General features: G+C 31.2%; 2 protein-coding genes across 2 annotated transcripts in view; one reads left to right on the top strand and one right to left on the bottom strand.

Moving 5' to 3' along the window:
* The window catches only part of LOC117922589 (3-hydroxyisobutyryl-CoA hydrolase 1-like), a 49,527-nt gene extending 43,144 nt beyond the window's left edge, over nt 1-6,383 (bottom strand). The window contains exons 1-2 of the mRNA XM_034840749.1: nt 6,285-6,383; nt 1,637-1,717 (exon numbers count right to left, since the gene is read on the bottom strand). Of these exons, the coding sequence (XP_034696640.1) occupies nt 1,637-1,717; nt 6,285-6,323 (120 nt within the window). The 5' untranslated portion in view covers nt 6,324-6,383. The remainder of the gene's footprint in view (nt 1-1,636; nt 1,718-6,284) is intronic.
* Nucleotides 6,384-10,294: 3,911 nt separating this feature from the next.
* On the top strand, nt 10,295-15,075 carry LOC117922731 (probable polygalacturonase At3g15720). Its single transcript, XM_034840939.1, has 9 exons — nt 10,295-10,450; nt 10,952-11,086; nt 12,520-12,654; nt 12,757-12,918; nt 13,122-13,329; nt 13,567-13,648; nt 14,249-14,360; nt 14,432-14,545; nt 14,709-15,075. Exons 1-9 carry the CDS (start codon nt 10,430-10,432, stop codon nt 14,937-14,939), a joined length of 1,200 nt encoding a protein of 399 aa, XP_034696830.1. The 5' UTR covers nt 10,295-10,429; the 3' UTR covers nt 14,940-15,075.
* Nucleotides 15,076-18,319: the final 3,244 nt, after the last annotated feature.

Consider the following 18,319-nt stretch of genomic DNA (forward strand, 5'->3'; position numbering starts at 1 on the left):
TCAAACTTATCTCATCCGGGTGTTTCTTCAAGTTCTGTAATTAGACCTACCAATCTGCCTTCATAAATTTCTATGGATTTATTGTAATTTGCCCTAAGTCTTGTTGAGAAATCCTTTGAACACATCTTCATTACAATCACCCATGTCATTCTATGTGGTATTAGTTTCTTTTAAATCTAATTTATATTCCCTTTTTGTCTTTGAAAAAGACTAGGTTTACTCCTTTCAATTCTGCTAGCTGGTTCATGGGCATCTATCATCTGCTCCCTTCACTTCCATTTCTTTGTAATGGCTTATACCCTACCCGGTACTCAACCCACCCAATCCCCCAAACCATCCCCTCCCTCCCTCTCTTGCAACAGCCAATTTGATGGCACCAGACCCTATGAGAGCACCTATACATGCTCAAACCCTGAGCTCTTCCTGGAGGTACTCACAACATTATCAATAAACTAAAGATAGTTGGCCAAGCTCTCCCCTAAGATAACACTTGAATCTTCATGTGTTGTTTCTAAGTAAGGAAAAAGGTTATATAACTCATAAATGATTTGCTTCCAAAAGTCTACTGATGCCTATTCCCCTAGTTAACATACATTGTGCTCAAATCTTGACTCCTTACTTTCTGCAAATGTGTGTTCCTAATACATTATCCTGTTTCCTCCAATACCTTTCTCTAGAAGTCCATTCATATCACTTCTTACAAAAATTTTCGCACATTAGTTCATCTATTTTTCTGCTGTAAAGAAAGGAGAGACAAAAATGAACTTGAGTTCTCTATCAAATTGGAATTTGCATCATTACTAGCACAAAAGGAAAATATAAGAATATCACTTTCAAAAAATGATACAAATAAAAACCCTTTTACCAAAATTACCCTAAAACAAACTTTTGTTTTAATTAAGTATATATTGATATTCCACTCCGTGTTCTACTGCTTAACAAACATATTGATAAAACCAAGCGAGAAAGATGAGGTTGGTAAGCATCAAATCTCAAATGTAACCATGACTTTTGAGAGGATTGATAAAGAAGAGCCTTTGATGGTAATCCCATCAACTATGAACTTCGAGGATGAATATATATCCCATCAACTATTCAAAATTTAAGGAATTTAAATGTGAAACCTAGGTGAAAATTTTAGACCATTTTCAATAATTATTATCGAAAATAGTTTTAAACAACAATTTTAAAAGCCATATTCTTATGTTTTGTAAAATCTAGAAGAAGAACGACAATATCAGCTAGACGCTTGTGCATGGGTCATTATTATCAAGTCCTGTTGTAACAGTTCTCTTTATAATAATATTTTACATGTTTAAAATACTCTTTTGTTGACTATCCTGGGTACTCAACACTTCATGCAGGCACCCAATTCCAACTCCCAAGGAATTACAACCATTTGCATGCCCTTGGCATATTGACAAAATGCAGTGACATGTAAGCATTAATAAGTGTTCCAGGAAGTTGCATTGGCATGCAAAACACAACACCACAGCAAATAACCTATATGCACAACAAGAAACAGAAAAAGAGCAAACAATATATATAGGCAATGCAATTGATGGTTGAATTACATAACAATGTAATATGCAGCTAAGGATTGGAAAATAAAGTACCCAATAAGCTCTTGACATACCATTTGAGAGGAGAGGGCATTCAATTGTCTAGGCCTGTTTAATACTAATGTTCTCACAAACAAGTTCTTGTCTGTGAGGACCTGTCAAAGCAAGAAAGACAAATAAGTTAAAAGAACATACTAAATTTAGCTAAGCAATATTAGACCAACAATGCATATAAAGAGTAATTCCAATAAAAGAGACAATCTTGCTAATTGTATCCTGAAAAGTGAGTGAAACTTTTCACTATGGATATTCAGTCAATTAGCAAAGTCCACTATAGCATAACTCTATTCACACAATGACAAAGAGTAAAAAGATAATAATAATAAAATAAATAAATAAAAAGATATGAAAATATATCTCACATGAGACCTTAGGAAATCTACTAAAATTAGCAGAAATTCAGACCAGTGTCTCTAAGCATAAACAAAATATACAGAAATCCATGCTCCCAATTCCCCACTAAAGACCTTTGTTCAAATGTTATCTTCTCTCTTCAATTTTATTATCAGTGTCTTCAAAATGTTTCCATTTCACATGAAAATAAATCCAAATAGCAAGACAACTATAGAGAAATGCACTAAACACTTGTCACGTAGTGGCCCTTGTTCTAATTTCCAATTTGTTACTTGATTAATTTAATTTATTGCAAGAATTAATTACATGTGATGTATGACTTCTTGTTTGACTGCAATTTTGATGCTCGGATATGAATAATTGTGCTTGGCTAAATAAATTGTTGAACCTCCAATTTTCCTAAAAGCTTAAGCTTGAAAGATTTAGGTTCAATACGCATATCATGCTCCTTAACACCCTCCCTCACATGCAGCCCCATCCCCGCACATGGAGAGACATAGAGATAGGGGAGAGAGAGACAAACAAATGCAAATAGCTTTTTTTTTAACTTACCGACATGCAAATGGGGAAATAAACATGCAAATTGTGGAGAAGCAGCTCGAATACATGACCTCTTACCAAACCAAACTCTAATACCATGTTAAACTACCAATTTTCCTAAAATCTTAAGCTTGCAAGATTTTGGTTCAATATGCATATCATGCTCCTTAACATGGAGCAACCACCAGAAAAAGTAGATGAGGCTGCATTTCAAACATGTGAGGCCGAAAACTCAATGATGATGGCCTGGCTTGTTAACACAATGGATCCAGAAATTGGAAAGACATGTTTGTTCTTATCAACAACAAAAGAAATGTGGGATGCAGTCAATGAGATATTCTCAAATTTAGGCAATTCAGCTCAAGTATATGAGATTAAACCCTGAATTCTTGAAACGAAGCAAGGAGCTCAAGAGGTCATGAAATACTATGATATTCTTAAGGGTCTCTGGCAAGAGTTAGATCAGTATCATGAAGCTGAATGGGAGAATGGGAGAATGCAAGAGACGTTGCCCAGTTCAAGAGGTTGTTGGAAAAAGAGTGTTTTTGAATTTTTGGCAAGATTAAACTTGGAGCTTAATGAAGCAAGGGGGAGAATTCTTAGAAGAAAACCTCTCCAATCTGTACGAGAGGTTTTTGCATGTATTAAAAGAGAAGAAAGTGGGAGGAATGTTATGATGAATGGCCAACAAACTGGCCAAAATTTAGAAAACTCAGCTTATTGACAGCAACACTTGAAACTGCCCTTGTTGCCAATCAGAAAAACTCCAGGAAAGAAGGAGAAAAGATTAAAGTATGGCATGATTATTATAATAAAACCAGACATACCAGGGAAACATGCTGGAAAATTCATGGGAAGCCTGCTAAAAACAATCACTTTCTGGAGAGAAACAACCATGCTTTTCAGGCTAAAAACTCACAATCAAGCAATCTTAGAGGAGCTGAGACTCAACCCTTCACAAAGGAACAACTAGAGCTTCTACACAGGTTTATTAACCAATCACAAAATAATCCAACTCCAAATCGTTTCAGTTCCCTTGCTCAAAAAGGTAATTTCTTCTTTGCCTTAAGTGTTTCTTCTAAAGCAAAGGCTCCTTGGATCATAGATTCAGGAGCAACAAATCATATGTTTGGTTGTTCATAATTATTTCCATTGTATACTCCATGTTCTGGTAGCCAAGAGGTAAGAATAGTTCATGGTTCTTTGTCCTCAATTGTAAGAAAGGGATTTATTCATATTTCTAAAGCACTTGTGCTAAATTCTGTTTTACATATGCCTAACCTTTCTTGTAATCCGTTGTCCATTAGTAAGTTCACCAAAGACAGTAATTATGTAACTAAATTCTTTCCTACTCATTGTGATTTCCAGGACTTGGCTTCGGGGATGAAGATTGGCAGTAAAGAAGTTGACAAGTTGTACTACTTTACTGATAATGTCGTTCTAGAGAGACAAGCTCAAGTAGTAAATAAAGTCTCTTCTCGAACTATTAGGAATGAAATAATGTTATGGTATTATAGATCAGGGCATCCTAGTTTTTATTATTTGCAAAAATTCTTTCCTTCGTTGTTTAAAGAAAAAAAACCATCTTATTTCAATATGAGGTTTGCAAACTAACTAAGCACAATAGGTCTCATTTTCCTATAAAACCTTATCAAAAATCCACACCTTTTGTTCTTATTCATAGTGATGTGTGGGGTCCCTCATGTGTCACTAACATTTTTGGAACAAAATGGTTTGTTAACTTTATTGATGATCACACTCATTTATGTTGGTTGTATTTACTAAAGGAAAAGTTTGAGGTGGAAAAATCTTTAAAAGACTTTTGTGGTATGGTTCAAATCCAATTTCAAGCAAAAATTAAGGTGCTTAAAATAGATAAGGGAAAAAAGTATTTTTCAAAGATTTTAGGAGAGTTGCGTTTACAAAATGGAATTATTCACCAATCAACATGTTTTGACATGCCACAACAAAATGGAATTGGTGAAAGGAAAGAAAAGACATTTATTGAAAGTTGCACAAGCAATTATGTTTACCACTAAGGTTCCAAAACATTTTTGGGGAGAAGTTGTTCTTACAAACTCATATTTGATAAATTGTATGCCTACAATGATCCTACAATTTCAAATTACATTGGATGTTTTTCAACTATTTTATCCACACACTAAATTGTTCACTTCATTACCTTTAAAGGTGTTTTGTTGCACTACATTTGCTCAAGTGCACAACCATCTTAGAAGTAAATTAGATCCGTGTGCAATTAAATGTGTGTTTTTAGGGTATTCTCCAACTAAAAAAAGGTATAAATGTTATGACCCCGTTTAATGCAAGTTTCTTGTCAATCTTCTACTATTATTAGTTCTGTTTTTGTGTAAGTATATGGAGAAAGGTATACCAACTTTCCCAATTTTCTTTCATTCATTCACTTAACATGGTTATAAATGCAGAGCTACTCTTAAACTCCGAAGCCTTTTCACAAGATAACAATATCACCAAAAGAGACACTCCAAGGCTTGAAAATGAGGATCATTCTTTATTACCCCAGAGAAAATGGAAGTCTGTAAAAACTGTCTGCTTACGCAGCAGGCCAACAAAAAAACGGGGGGGGGGGGGGGGGGGGGGCCAAACAAACAAACAAGCAAAACATGTTGGACTGCTTATAGTCAAGAAATGGATCCTTTAGTTCATGTCCAACTTCAGTGCTTGTGTTTTTATCATCCATTCCTCAAGTTCACATGGAATAAGTACTTCCATAAGGGATTAAGGGACCACCCTAAAAAGAGAATCTTAGCCTCATCCTGCAACACCAATTCTTGCTTTCAGCTTTGGACAAGAAAGGCAAGAAAATTTCAACAAGGGATTCAAATTAGGTGTGCCTGTTTCAATAAAAATTCCAATTCCAATTCAAATAACTAAATAATTAGGTAAATAACTTGAATAATTACTGTCCTAGGTATGGGAGAAAAGACATTCAGAAGCTATACCATGCAGAGGCCAAGCATAACAGAATGGCAAGGGTGAATGAATTAAGCAACTACAACTTTAATTTTTACAGAAGTAAAGGATTTAGAGATGTCACGCATTGGATGAAATGAAAAGAACCATTATCGGAGACTTCATGATTCCTAACTAATAAGCAACAAATTCATATTCAGTTTACCAATTACCAATCCATGACGCAAGACCAACTATTGAGGCTGAACCTTGCATCTAGTAGCTGATTTCCTGTCACTAACATTGGAGATTCAGCTTAACTTGAGCTTCCTGATGCCACTATCAAGTAAGGTACTGAAAGAAAATAGGCCTGTTGGTGACCTAGACCAGCAAAAATCAGCTGAGAAGTTTGAGAGTGATTACAGTTTGAGTTTCTCTCTGCCTTTCACTTATTCCTTTTCTAACAAGACTACTCATTTCACATGGCTACTGAATTGGGCAGCAAAAACATAGAATCCAAAATTTGCGCTTCCTCTCATTTTCTTCCTTGTTGCCAACAACCAAACACACACACGGAGGAAGATTCCTCTCTTCCTTGTTCCCAACAGCCAAACACACACACGGTGGAAGAAATTCACAAAATCATAAAGGTAATTGAATTGGAACATATTGTCTAACACGACTATTCGCCCTGGTGAAACTAAGCCTCCAATTACTTGGAAATGGAAAATTGCATAAAAATATATAATCCAGAATTTGCTTCTTCTCGCTCAAAAAAAATGAAAATTCAGCAAACCCTAAAGTAAAAAAATCAATTGAGAATCCCCATACACGAACCTGGTCTGTGTCACCTTGTGTAGAACTCAGTGGCGCCATCACTCGTGAAAACTCAGAGCTTGCAGATGAGAATTGATACTAGTTCCGTACGTACAGAATTTGGTTTGAATGGTATTTTAATATTTTTGCATTTTTTAAAAATTCATATTTTTTAAATTTTCATTTTAAGGATCGGTAAAATAGGATATATATATATATAAAATGATAACTATATACTAAGTTCGAAAGGTTTTCACAACTTTAAAACTCGTTTACATAATTGGGAGCATTATAAACTTTTTCTCTTATATATAACATTCAGAACTTTCTCTCTTGTCCAATATAGGACACTACAAAAAAAAAAATCACATCAAGATTGAGAATCAGTTCTAATACTATTTGTAATGATTCACTCACAACCATGTAGACCTATTTTTAAGCCATGAGAATCTATTTAGGTCTAAAACGGATAATATCTATACAGTTAAATGCATTACATTATAATTCACTAAATAACTTTTTACTCCTTTATTATTAAAATATCTTAAATTCAAAAATTTTTAAATATTGTATCATATTGTTCAATATATAAAAACATTTTCCATGTTGAATAATATTGTCTATTAGTATTATTTTAGGTTATATTATCACCTTTTCTTTTATTAAAAAATTAATTTCTTTTAATTGATTTTTTTTTTGTTTTCAAATAAGTAATATAAAATTTAAAAAATGATAATAGAAATAAATTTATGATCCACTATATATATATATATATAAGACCAAATATAAGATATGATATTATCTCATCTCATATTACATTTAATCAATCAAACTCGATCAATCAAACATAGTCTAAATGGAAAAATAATTCTTCCATTTTTTTTCAAATCTTAAGTATGATTGATGTAGCAAAATATCTTATCTCTATCTCAGGCATTATGTTAAGGCGAACCAACTAGTATGATACATGGGCACATAAAAGTAATTTGATGTTCAAATGTGTTAAAGAGTAATTTAATACTCAAAAGTGCCAAAGTAATATGATGTTCAAAAGTGTTGGTATAGTCTAGGTAAAGTACACTATGCCAAGGAGAATGCTCTCGTATCTTTCTTCATCGAGAAATCATGCATGCATAAAAACCACCAATTTTGCACCAACACAAAGATCAATAAAAAAAGGAATAGAAAGAAAATATTTAGCTCGAATGTGGATTCTCACAAGTTTGATCACTGAATACTAGACTTCTAGGAAAAAAAAAAAAAAAAAGAAGAAGCATCAATTTGTTAACCAATGATAAGTTGGAAAAAGAGAAAAATCATCATTTTAGATCCATAATAATGGAATGATGTATTTATGCAGGGAAATCACTCATAGTCCACTAATCCGACCCTTGGTCAATTTTGGACTCGAATTCATAGCTAGTGTTGTATACTGCAGCAATATCACTCTTAGGGGCCCTTTCTTTTAAGTCTACTAAGGATTACGTAAAGAATAAGGTCTAAGGGAAACCCAAAGGTAGATCATAGCTGCAGCCATGTAAGAAGATGATCACAAACAATCCTACTAAGGATTACAAAATCCATGTAGACAATTGGTTATCTAAGGATAGATTCAATTTTAAGGCATATGTTGCATATTATATGGATATGATCTTAAAAAAATTATATAAGGATAATATAAGATAAATAACTAACCCCACTTATTTTTCCTAATTTTCCTAGGACTCTCATAGGTTACTTGACCATTTTAATCGACCAAATTGATATGAAATTAGTTTTATTAGGTGGGCCCATATTCATTCTTCCCAAATATTCCACCTAAAAGAGCTTCTTGACATATCACGTAAACTTGTAAGAACAAATATCACAAAAATAAAAAATAAAAAATCCAAATATTAGCAGAAGTGTATGTCTTAATCTGTACTACCAAATATGAGGTAAGGAAAATAACTTAGTGTGGATTTGACAGTGTTTTTACTGGAATCGTTTTTAGTATAAATGTTTTCTCTAAAAATATTTTTAAGATAATCACCAACCAAATATTTCTTCAAAAACCACTATAAGTGATTTTTTAATATTACAAGTGATTTTTCAGATTTTTGAAAATGTTTCCTAAAATTTAACAAATAATTTAAGCATATATGACAATATGATTTAAAAATAGTTTTTTTTTTCAAAAATAAAAACCTGTTTTAAAAATTTTTTTAATACTATTTAACAGTTGTTTTCTGAAAACAATTTTTAAAAATAAAATAAAATAGAAAACAATTTTTAGAAAACAAATATGAGTTGTTTTCACTGGTTTCTAAAAACAAAAGAAAAATATGGTGTGTTTGACCATGTTTTTTAAAACTTGCTTTTAAAAACTATTTTTTATTCTTTATTTTAAAAACAAGTTTAAAAAAAACATGCCATACACCCCCTAATATATATATTTAAAAAAAAAAAAACTTTTTAGGATACAAACACTTCCTACAAAACAGAATCTCAATCTGTCCTTTCTATTATTTTGGGAGATAAATTTATATTCTTTGATTAGTATTTATTTTTAAATATTTATCATCCACAATGAGTGGAAATTGGTTTATTTGTTTCTTTTATGCCTACTTTGTTGCATATTTTCACTCTTATGATACTAATAAAAAGTAAGCATAAAGAATTTATGCCGTTTAAAGAATCTAGAGATCTCATTCTTACAATATCCCACCCAAAAGACAAATAAAATGGCAAAATCAAGCCACATTTGATAAATAGATTTAATAATTTAATGACTTAAATAAAGATAAAATAATAAATTTAGTAAAATATGAATTGAATCATCATTAAGTGTTAAAGTTTTAGTTTTACCAAATTAACCTTAAGTTTGAATCATCATAAGTAATCACCAACGTCGGTGTCATAAGTAATCACCAACGTCGGTGATGTTAGGGGTAATAGTTTATGTTAATGGATTGTATTTTTGTTGTTAAAAACTTATGCATTTGAATAAAACAACTCGACCCAAACACAACATAAATGATAATTAAATTAAAAATATAAACTAAATAAATGTGGAACTTATTTGAATCATTTAACAATTAAGTTAAATTAGGTCTTATATAAGTTTATATGATTGACTTTCCAACTTAGGTTTTGTATAAGTCTATATTATTAATCTTCCATCCTAATATACTTAATTGACTTATTTATTCAAAAATAAATTTTAAAATGAGTTAAATACCAGTGAACTGAATAATTAAATTTATAAATAGGTTAATTAGGGACCAAATTTGTGTTCATGTCATATGAAAGTACTATCGGGACATGCTTATAATCATATGGTTTTTGTAAGTAGACATGATATGAATTTGATCAAAACATAATTAAACTCGACCCAAATCATAGACACGAACTTGACCAAACACAATTACACTCGTCCCAAATTATACTTGATACGAATTTGACTAAAACACAATTGCACTGGACCCAAATCCGCAAAAACCGTGTTGGATCGATTTAACCCTTTTTGGGTTATGGTATAAACTTTAGAGGTGTGTTGGGTATTGAATAGTTGTACAAATCGTAGAACTGATCTATTGATGTGAATCTTCTCTACCTCTTGAGTTTGACGTCAAATTTCCTTACACCATGATCTCCACATTACCAGTACGTAGCATCACTTCCTTCACCATTAAACCTTCAACCAAGGTATCTACTATTATTTTGTTCTTTACTCTTCTCCAAAACAACACATAAAAAAAATATAAAAGACCCCTATCAGTGACATTGGATGCGAACACACAATTCAACCGTAACAAGGCTTTGCCTGGATGGTGATGACTTTCAGTACGTAGCAGAAAGTAGGTTTTGTGATGAGATTATTTTGGAGAATGACTAGGTCATCTGAGCTGTTGGCACTTGAAAATAGGAAACCATTTTTCATTCTTGGACTGTTATTTCCAACGCTATAATTGGAGAAACAGTATAAGACGAAGTCTGAGTAAATATAGCATTAATTTGAAACCGTCAAGAAAATATAGGGCTTTCTTGATAACATAAAGGCAGGACTTGTCCTCCCCAATCATTGCATCCACTTCTTCCACTGCAAAAGCTTCAACAGTCCAACAGTCCATACAAACATCTCACCATATACAATTCACATCCGCTAGCTAGCCATTTTCAGGTCCATGACAACAGTATCACAGATGGTATTCATTTTCTTTTCTTTTTGGCCATTCTGCTTTTCTGGTTGTCCCCATTTTCTGATGTTAAGCTATGAAAATCAAGTTGCAGAAAGAAAGAAAAATTAAGTTAAATTGGAGAAAGAGAGTATTGTCTGATAGATTGTCAAGCTACAAAAGTGGAAAGAGAAACATGTTATTGATAAAAACAGCATTGTGGTTGTTTAGCTTACCGTCAGATAGAATGTCTAGCATCTCACTCATGAATATGGAGCTGGAAGAGCTCCTGCTCAGCTAGGTTTTAGTGATCACAGCAAGCTTCAACCTAGTTCCAAACTTATAACCTTGATATGTTGCCAAGCACAGTGATCGTTCAGGTAGTAAACCAAGGGGAGCCAAAGAAAAAGAGAGTATTTGATTTCTTTTCTGCTATATATAGAATTACTTACTTCATTTTTTCTTTTCTTTAGATTTTACAAGCATAATTTATATGGACTCATAGTAGGGTATGGGTTATGGTGGATGCAGGACCTTCTCCCCTTCTTCTTGATGTTGTGCATGGCAACATCTGGAATGAGCATTATGACAAATTCTCTACTCAGTCCTTCTTTCAATGTGGTGAGCTATGGAGCTGTTGGCAATGGAAAAACAGATGATTCCAAAGTAATTGTCCCTCCCTTTCCCTAATCTATTGTGAAAGACATTTCGGTTCTTTTCCGACATTAGTTTTGCTTTGATTAAAACGTACAACTAAAATTTAACGTTAACAAGATTTAAATCTCTCTCTCTCTCTCTCTCCACTTTTTATGTAAAAAATGGTTAATCCAACTTTAATTTTTTTTTATAAAAAATATTTTTAAGACTAAAAGCACAACTCTTAAGTCATCATTATTATTATCATTTCTTTTATGGTAAAAATTTTCTTAATTTTTCTATATATTTAGAATTTTTTTCTTATTTTATTAAATATACAAACACATTTTATATTATTTTATTATATTAATTGTATCACCGTATTTACTTATTTTTGTTAATTAAGGTTATTTGTTCAAATAAATAGAATAAAGTACGCTAATTTGGTTATCTTTTAACTGACCATGTTGACTTAGTATTAAGATTCCACACTTAACAATAAAAAAAAAATATCACTTGAAAACAAATCCACCATTTTAACATGAGGCAAATCATTGGTTTAATTGAAAATAACGGTTCATTATCAAATATAACAAAAAATATACATGTACTATTACTCATCATGTGAATAATGTTAGTGAGGATACAAATCAAAATTAAAGTGAACTATTTTATTTAGTTTTTATCTTATTTTTCAATTTTAAGTGCATTTTTTTAATATTTTAATTGATTTTTGTTTAATTATTCACATCAAGTAATGGAAATTTTACTTTATTTTGAAATGTTTTACAAAGGACAGGTGAATTGTTATCCTACTAGGTATTAAATTATTATGGACCGTTTGCAAATAAAGGAAGATTTTTTCACCACTTTCCAAACAGACCCTTAAATATTGAGCTTTGAAATGAGTTTTCTTTTCAAAAAGAAGAAGAAGGGCTCATCGATCTAGCTATTGGGTTGTCAGTCTAACCAATTCAATTACATTTGGCCCAATTAAGTGAATTGAACCGATCAAGGTATGAGAAGGTCAAATGTTTATATATATATATATGAAATATTTAGTTAAAATGGATGAAATAATTCTTAAATTGTGAATCTAACCCTTCAGATTTTTTTTCCTTTTTAGAATAACTTATTTTTTTTATATATAAATGTCATTTATCATTTTAAATATTTATATGTAGGTTTTCAAACTAAAAGTTATTTTTACTAAAAAAATAATAAGGACATTTTTGTCAAAATAAGACAAAAAAATAGAAAAAGTCAAATTTCAAAAATTAAGTTTTCATGAATCATTTAATCAAATAACCCTTAATATATATATATATATATATATATATATATATATATATATATATTATTACCATATTCGTTTTCATAGTAGAAGACAAAGCCGAGAAGATCCTCTTTCCTAGCTAATTAACTGATTAATAGGGGTACAACACAAAAATTTTATTGTGCAGGCATTTATGAAGGCATGGTCTGCAGTCTGCCATGGTCAATCACATGATGCTCACCTTATCATACCACCGAAGACATTCTTACTGAAGCCTGTGAAATTTAGCGGCCCATGCAAAGCCTCTCGTATCACTGTTCAGGTAATCAATTTACCAACCCAATAAACAAATAAACAGTAATTCGTTTGTTCAAAGAAAGCACCATATGCTTACCTTTTCCATGACTATCTAATCTGCCCTTAGGTATTAGGAAAACTCGTAGCATCTACCAACAAAAGGGCATTCAACGGTAACTATTGGCTTCTCTTCCATAAGGTGAAAGGGCTTACTCTGTGGGGAAAGGGATCCATCGACGGCAAAGGGTCTGCTTGGTGGCAACAGCATGACAGTGACTTTAGACCAGCCGTAAGTAAAAGGTGTTTTTAATGGAAGTGTTTTTAGAGAGCGTCATTCATCAAATATTTCTTCATGAAATATTATAGATAGACTTTCGACTTTTTAAAAATGATTTCTAAATGTTGTCGTATCTATGAATTTTCTTTTAAAAAACATATTTTTGCAACAAAAAGTGTTAAGACTTGATGATCTGTGTTATTTGCGATGGACAGGCACTGAAATTTTATGAGTGTCCAGGCATGGTGCTTAAAGGATTGACCCATCTCAACAGCCAAAAACAACACATTGTTATCACCAAATGCCATGGTGCATTGATCTCTAAGATCAAAGTAATCGCCCCTGAAGATAGCCCTAATACAGACGGTATCAATATTGCTAGCTCAAAGAATGTACGAGTACAGCGCTCTCACATTTCAACTGGTAAATTTGCAGTCTCTTTGCCCCTCCAAGAGCAACAAAATAATAAAACCATTGAATTCATATGTATTTCTTGGTCTTCTCCCTCTCATTTTTAAAATAAAAAGGATATAATTTTTGCTTTTTATCATTATTTTTTTTCCTTTTAATTGATTTTCAACTTATGTTTCTCGTCGATATTATTTACGTCATTGTTGTTGTTATTGTTATTATTATTGTTACAAGTTAATATCTTTGTAGGTGATGACTGTATTGCTATTAGTGCGGGTTCTTCTAATATCAAAATAAAGGGCATGACATGTGCACCTAGTCATGGGATTAGGTGATTATTGTTCTCTATGCTTCTAATAGTACATTTGACAATGTTTCCATTGAAGTGTTTTTACAAAATATTTCTTTAGAAAACTATAAGTGATTTTACAATACATTAAGTGATTTTTTTTTTTTTTTTAAGAGTGTTCCTTAAATTTTGTCAAACATTTATAATGTGTATGACAATGATTTTATAAAATATTTCTCACATTTTTAACATTTAAATGATCAAAATTTTCAAGTGCTAAAAACGTTTCCTGAAATCATTATCAAACACACTTTAATAAAGTGTGTTTGTAGTGATTTTATGAAATATTTCTAATCTTTTTATCACTTAAAAATTTTTGTCTTTCAAATATTAAAAAGATTAAAAATATTTCTTAAAATTATTATCAAATATAATCTATAAGCCATTTTGGTAATAATTTTATGAAACACTTTTAATATTTTTAACACTTAAAGATTAAAAAAGTTTTCTAAAATTATCATCAAATATATAATTTTTTTCAAAAAAAATACTTTTAACTTTAAAAGCATTTTTTAAAATCACGAAACGAAGTCTATTTCATTAAAAAATAATTAAAACAAAGAATTTCTGACACTTTTGCAGTATTGGAGCGCTTGGAGATCCTGGAAAACCTGATGAATCAGTGGAAAAAGTAGATGTTAGTGATTGTACATTTAAAGGACCTGGGATTGGAGTTAGGATCAAAACATGGCAGGCAAGTAACCACTTAATTTCCAATTTGAAAGTTTGCGAACAACTTATTTTACTCTCAATTTTTTTTCCTAGGGAGGACGGGGCCGTGTCAGGAACATTTCATACAAGAACATTGAAGTCCAAGAAGTTGGCACTCCCATTGTCATCGACCAATTTTACTGTCCCCGCGGAGGTTGCAAGAACAATGTAAGGAAAGATTTCAATTAGCTAGGCAATGGTAGTCATGATCTTATGTGAATGTCTCAACCAAACCTAAACAATTATCTCACTAGAATACCAGCAATAGCTTCTAGTTTTTCCATTGAATTAAGTTGATGATTTGCGAACAATTTCTTTCTGAACATCAAAGAGCGACGCAGTTCGGGTGAGCGACGTATCGTACAGTGGGATCCGGGGGACTTATACTAGGGATGATGCCATGTCTTTGCTTTGTAGTCAGAATGCTGCCTGCACCAACATTGTGCTTGATAATATCAATTTGAGAACCATGGATCCAAAGAAGGCGGCTAAGGTTAAGTGCTTCAATGTCAAGGGGAGATCACAGGATGTGAAACCTGTTGTCGATTGCCTATCACACTAGCAATTCAATTAGAGTTTACTCCTTAGTTGTTTCAACTTGGTATTAGTATGCTGCAAGCCATATATGGTATGGTCTGTATATATTGGCTTGTGGGATTATCTTGGTTTTGTGTGGTATTGAATTATGATCAAAAGTTTATTTTCTCTTCCCTACAAGAAAGGAAAGATCAAGGATATGATGTAGTATTGACTTATTAGTATAGTATGCAAGCTATATGTCAATGGAAGGAGGAAAACATAATAAGAAAACAATGGTGACACATTTGCTGGGAAGGAAATGCTAATTTTTAAAACTTAGCATTTTGATAAATATTTAGGTGGTGTTTGTTTTTTTTTTCCATGTAATTTTAAATAGAACTTAAAACTAAATAGTATTTAATAGTGTTAAGTATTAAGTTGTTCGTTTTTATAATATTTCATTTTTATTAAGTATTAAAAAGTAAAAAAAAAAACAAACAAACAAACAAACCGTATGCCATTTTTTTCATTTAGAAAAAGTTAAAATATTTATAATAAGTCATAAAAAAAACTAAGAAAAAAAATAACCGAAAATCTAAAAACAAATTATTTTAAACAAAAAATTCAAAAAACAAATACCTCTTAGTTATTTTTAATTATTTTTAAATGAGTCTTTAAAAAAATAATCATACAAATATGAAAAATAATTAAAAATAAAACACTACATATAAAAATTATTTTAAAAAAATAGATAAAAATATAAAAAACTAACTACAAACATTTCAAGTTTTGAAATAAATTTATGTTTTATAAAACATTATAAAATAATTTAAAAAAATATTTTCTAAACAAAGTCTTTGTAATTGAACACTGGGATTTAATGACACATTCCATCATTGGTAGGTCACCTCATAAAAGACCCACTCCCTCACTAGAAAATCTATATACTTGTATCCTAAGAAGAAAACTAGATGAATGACACAAATAAACTGAGAATGACTTGAGGGTGTAAAATAGAAAGACAAAGGATGAACGACAAACCCACACCAACAAATGTATGCCAACTTTGTGGATGTTTATACTATATATATATCCAAGATTCACTACAACAAATATAAGTTTTTATTACAAAATTATTTGTGCTAAGTTGTTATATAAGTTTATGAATAATTATTTTTAATCATAAAATATAAAGTCCGTAGGCAAAAGAAATTTTTTGCTATAAAATAAAATGTGTGGTAGCATATTACTTTTCATCACAAAATAAATTCATAACGAAAATCATTTTTTCCCATAAAAAAATTATAGCAAATAAGTTTTTACCATGAAAAACAAATTCTTGGTGTAAATCACCTTTAACCATTAAATAAAATTTGCGACAAAATGTATTTTTTTATTAAAAAAAAATATTTATGGCCAATAGTCACATTATTTTAAGACAAATTTTCATATTTTTTTTTCCAAATATTATGGCAAAATTTCTCTTTCAATCATTAATAGGGAATGTTAAACCCATCACCATTCATCTGTTGTAGATATTTCTACTGCCAAATGCTCACAAGAATTCACTCATTTTCTATAATTAACTTCAAATCCCCTTCAATCCAAAGCTTGCCAACTTCACTTTCTTCCCACAGGAATCCAAGTTCTAACATTTAAGACTAAAATCCTTACTTCAAGATGGGTTTCAATAAATATAAAAACTAAACTTCATACAGTGAAATCTGAACAAGCATTAGCAGGTCAAAAGTTCACAAATGTCCTTTAGCACACCCTATTGCATGTCACAACCTGAGTTGGCAAAACTAAGGAAAAAGTTGAACGAGCTGTTGGATGCGGAATTGCTTCAGCTAGCTAAGTCACTGTATAAAGTACTTGTTCTTTTTCAGAAGAAGCAAGATGACAAACAAAAAATAAAATTGATTTAATAGTACTCTAAATCAAATTTCATTCTAAGAACAACAATAGAAAACCATTAGTATTAATAAGAAAGGCCCGAATCTATGCAATCTGCCTAGTAATTGGAGCCAAAATATATGCTACAATAACACATATATGATATGATTTATACTATATAAAAAAACTCAAATCATCCAACTTAACTCAAATTGATGCTAAAACCCTATGTATGGATCCAACTTCAATTTTGAGCCTAATTTTAGGTTTAAGGGATAAAAAAATGATAAGTGCAAAATTCATTATTAACCAAGGAGGTAGAAGGGGTTAAACATGCATAATTGATAGCCTTGAGACTTGTGAACCCAAGCAAGGGCATGATGAGCAAGTCATGAACATCAAATACTAGTAATGAATATTATGGAGTGAGGTAGATGGCCAACAATCATAAGAAAGGGGGTTGGAAGCAAATGCAATCAAGCTTAAAATGAAATTTGGAACTCAAACCTAATAGTAGTACATATCCTAAATTTGAGGTGATTTTTGAAGTACTTTCCATGATCTTTTTTGGGCAAACCACATATAGTTTTGAAGCTCAAGAAGTCAAGAGTTCAACGCTTCAAACAGTGAGTAAATTAGAGCTAAAATGAAGAAGTTATAGTCATTTGAAGACAACTACACAGAGTTAAATGATCATTTGGAAATTCAACTTAAGATTTCAAAATCTATTTTGAAATTACCTCAATTTTGAAATCATATACTGCTACTTTGATGTTTGCCTTCTCCACCTCGGAAATTGTATCTTAAGCACTTTGTCTACTCTAAATGGACCCCATACAATTGGAAATCATGATTTTATTATTTGTTTAATCATTTTAGATAATTATTTGTAAAATAAGTGGCCAATAGGAACATGCTACATGTGGGGTTTTTGTGGAAACTATAAAAACTCAATTTCTAGGGTTTCTAGGGGTTTCTTAATTTGGAAAAGAATAGAGAGAGGAAGATTGATATCTCCTCTTGAATTTTTTAATAAAATTTTAGGTTTTCTTTTATTTCTTTTTATCTTTCTTTTTCAACCTTTCTATTTTATTTTCTTGGCAGCCAAACATGGGTTGTGAGGAGAAATCATCCATTATGTTTGACTAACTTGATTGATTCAGAGACGCTAACATGAAGATGAAGAATCCAGAGAAGAGTAACAAGTTATGAGGAGAAATTGTCCACCATGTTTAGCTAACTTGATTTTGATCTGAAGATGCTAACATGAAGATCAATAATCCAAAGATGAGTAATAAGAACATGGTAAAAATATTGTGTGTATTGTGTGTGTGTGTGTGTGTGTGTTTTTTTTTAAAGTATTTTCAAGATGTAATTGATATAAATAAATCCTTAGTGTACCCTAGATAAATTACAAATGATTTTAATCAAAATACTAGCAATTCTTAGGAAGACCTTGATCACTAGTTACTATAATTTGATCATACTATTAACGAATCTAATGGTCAAATCTACAAAGATGGATAT

The sequence above is a fragment of the Vitis riparia genome, chromosome 9, assembly GCF_004353265.1.
Source record: "Vitis riparia cultivar Riparia Gloire de Montpellier isolate 1030 chromosome 9, EGFV_Vit.rip_1.0, whole genome shotgun sequence".
NCBI lineage: Eukaryota > Viridiplantae > Streptophyta > Magnoliopsida > Vitales > Vitaceae > Vitis > Vitis riparia.

Bases quoted from the DNA above. Each gene is read 5' to 3' on its own strand.
- LOC117922731 (XM_034840939.1), top strand. From the start codon at position 10,430: ATGACAACAGTATCACAGATG. The intron at 10,451-10,951 runs GTATTCATTTTC...TGGTGGATGCAG, and splicing joins TGACAACAGTATCACAGATG to GACCTTCTCCCCTTCTTCTT. The intron at 11,087-12,519 runs GTAATTGTCCCT...TTTATTGTGCAG, and splicing joins GAAAAACAGATGATTCCAAA to GCATTTATGAAGGCATGGTC.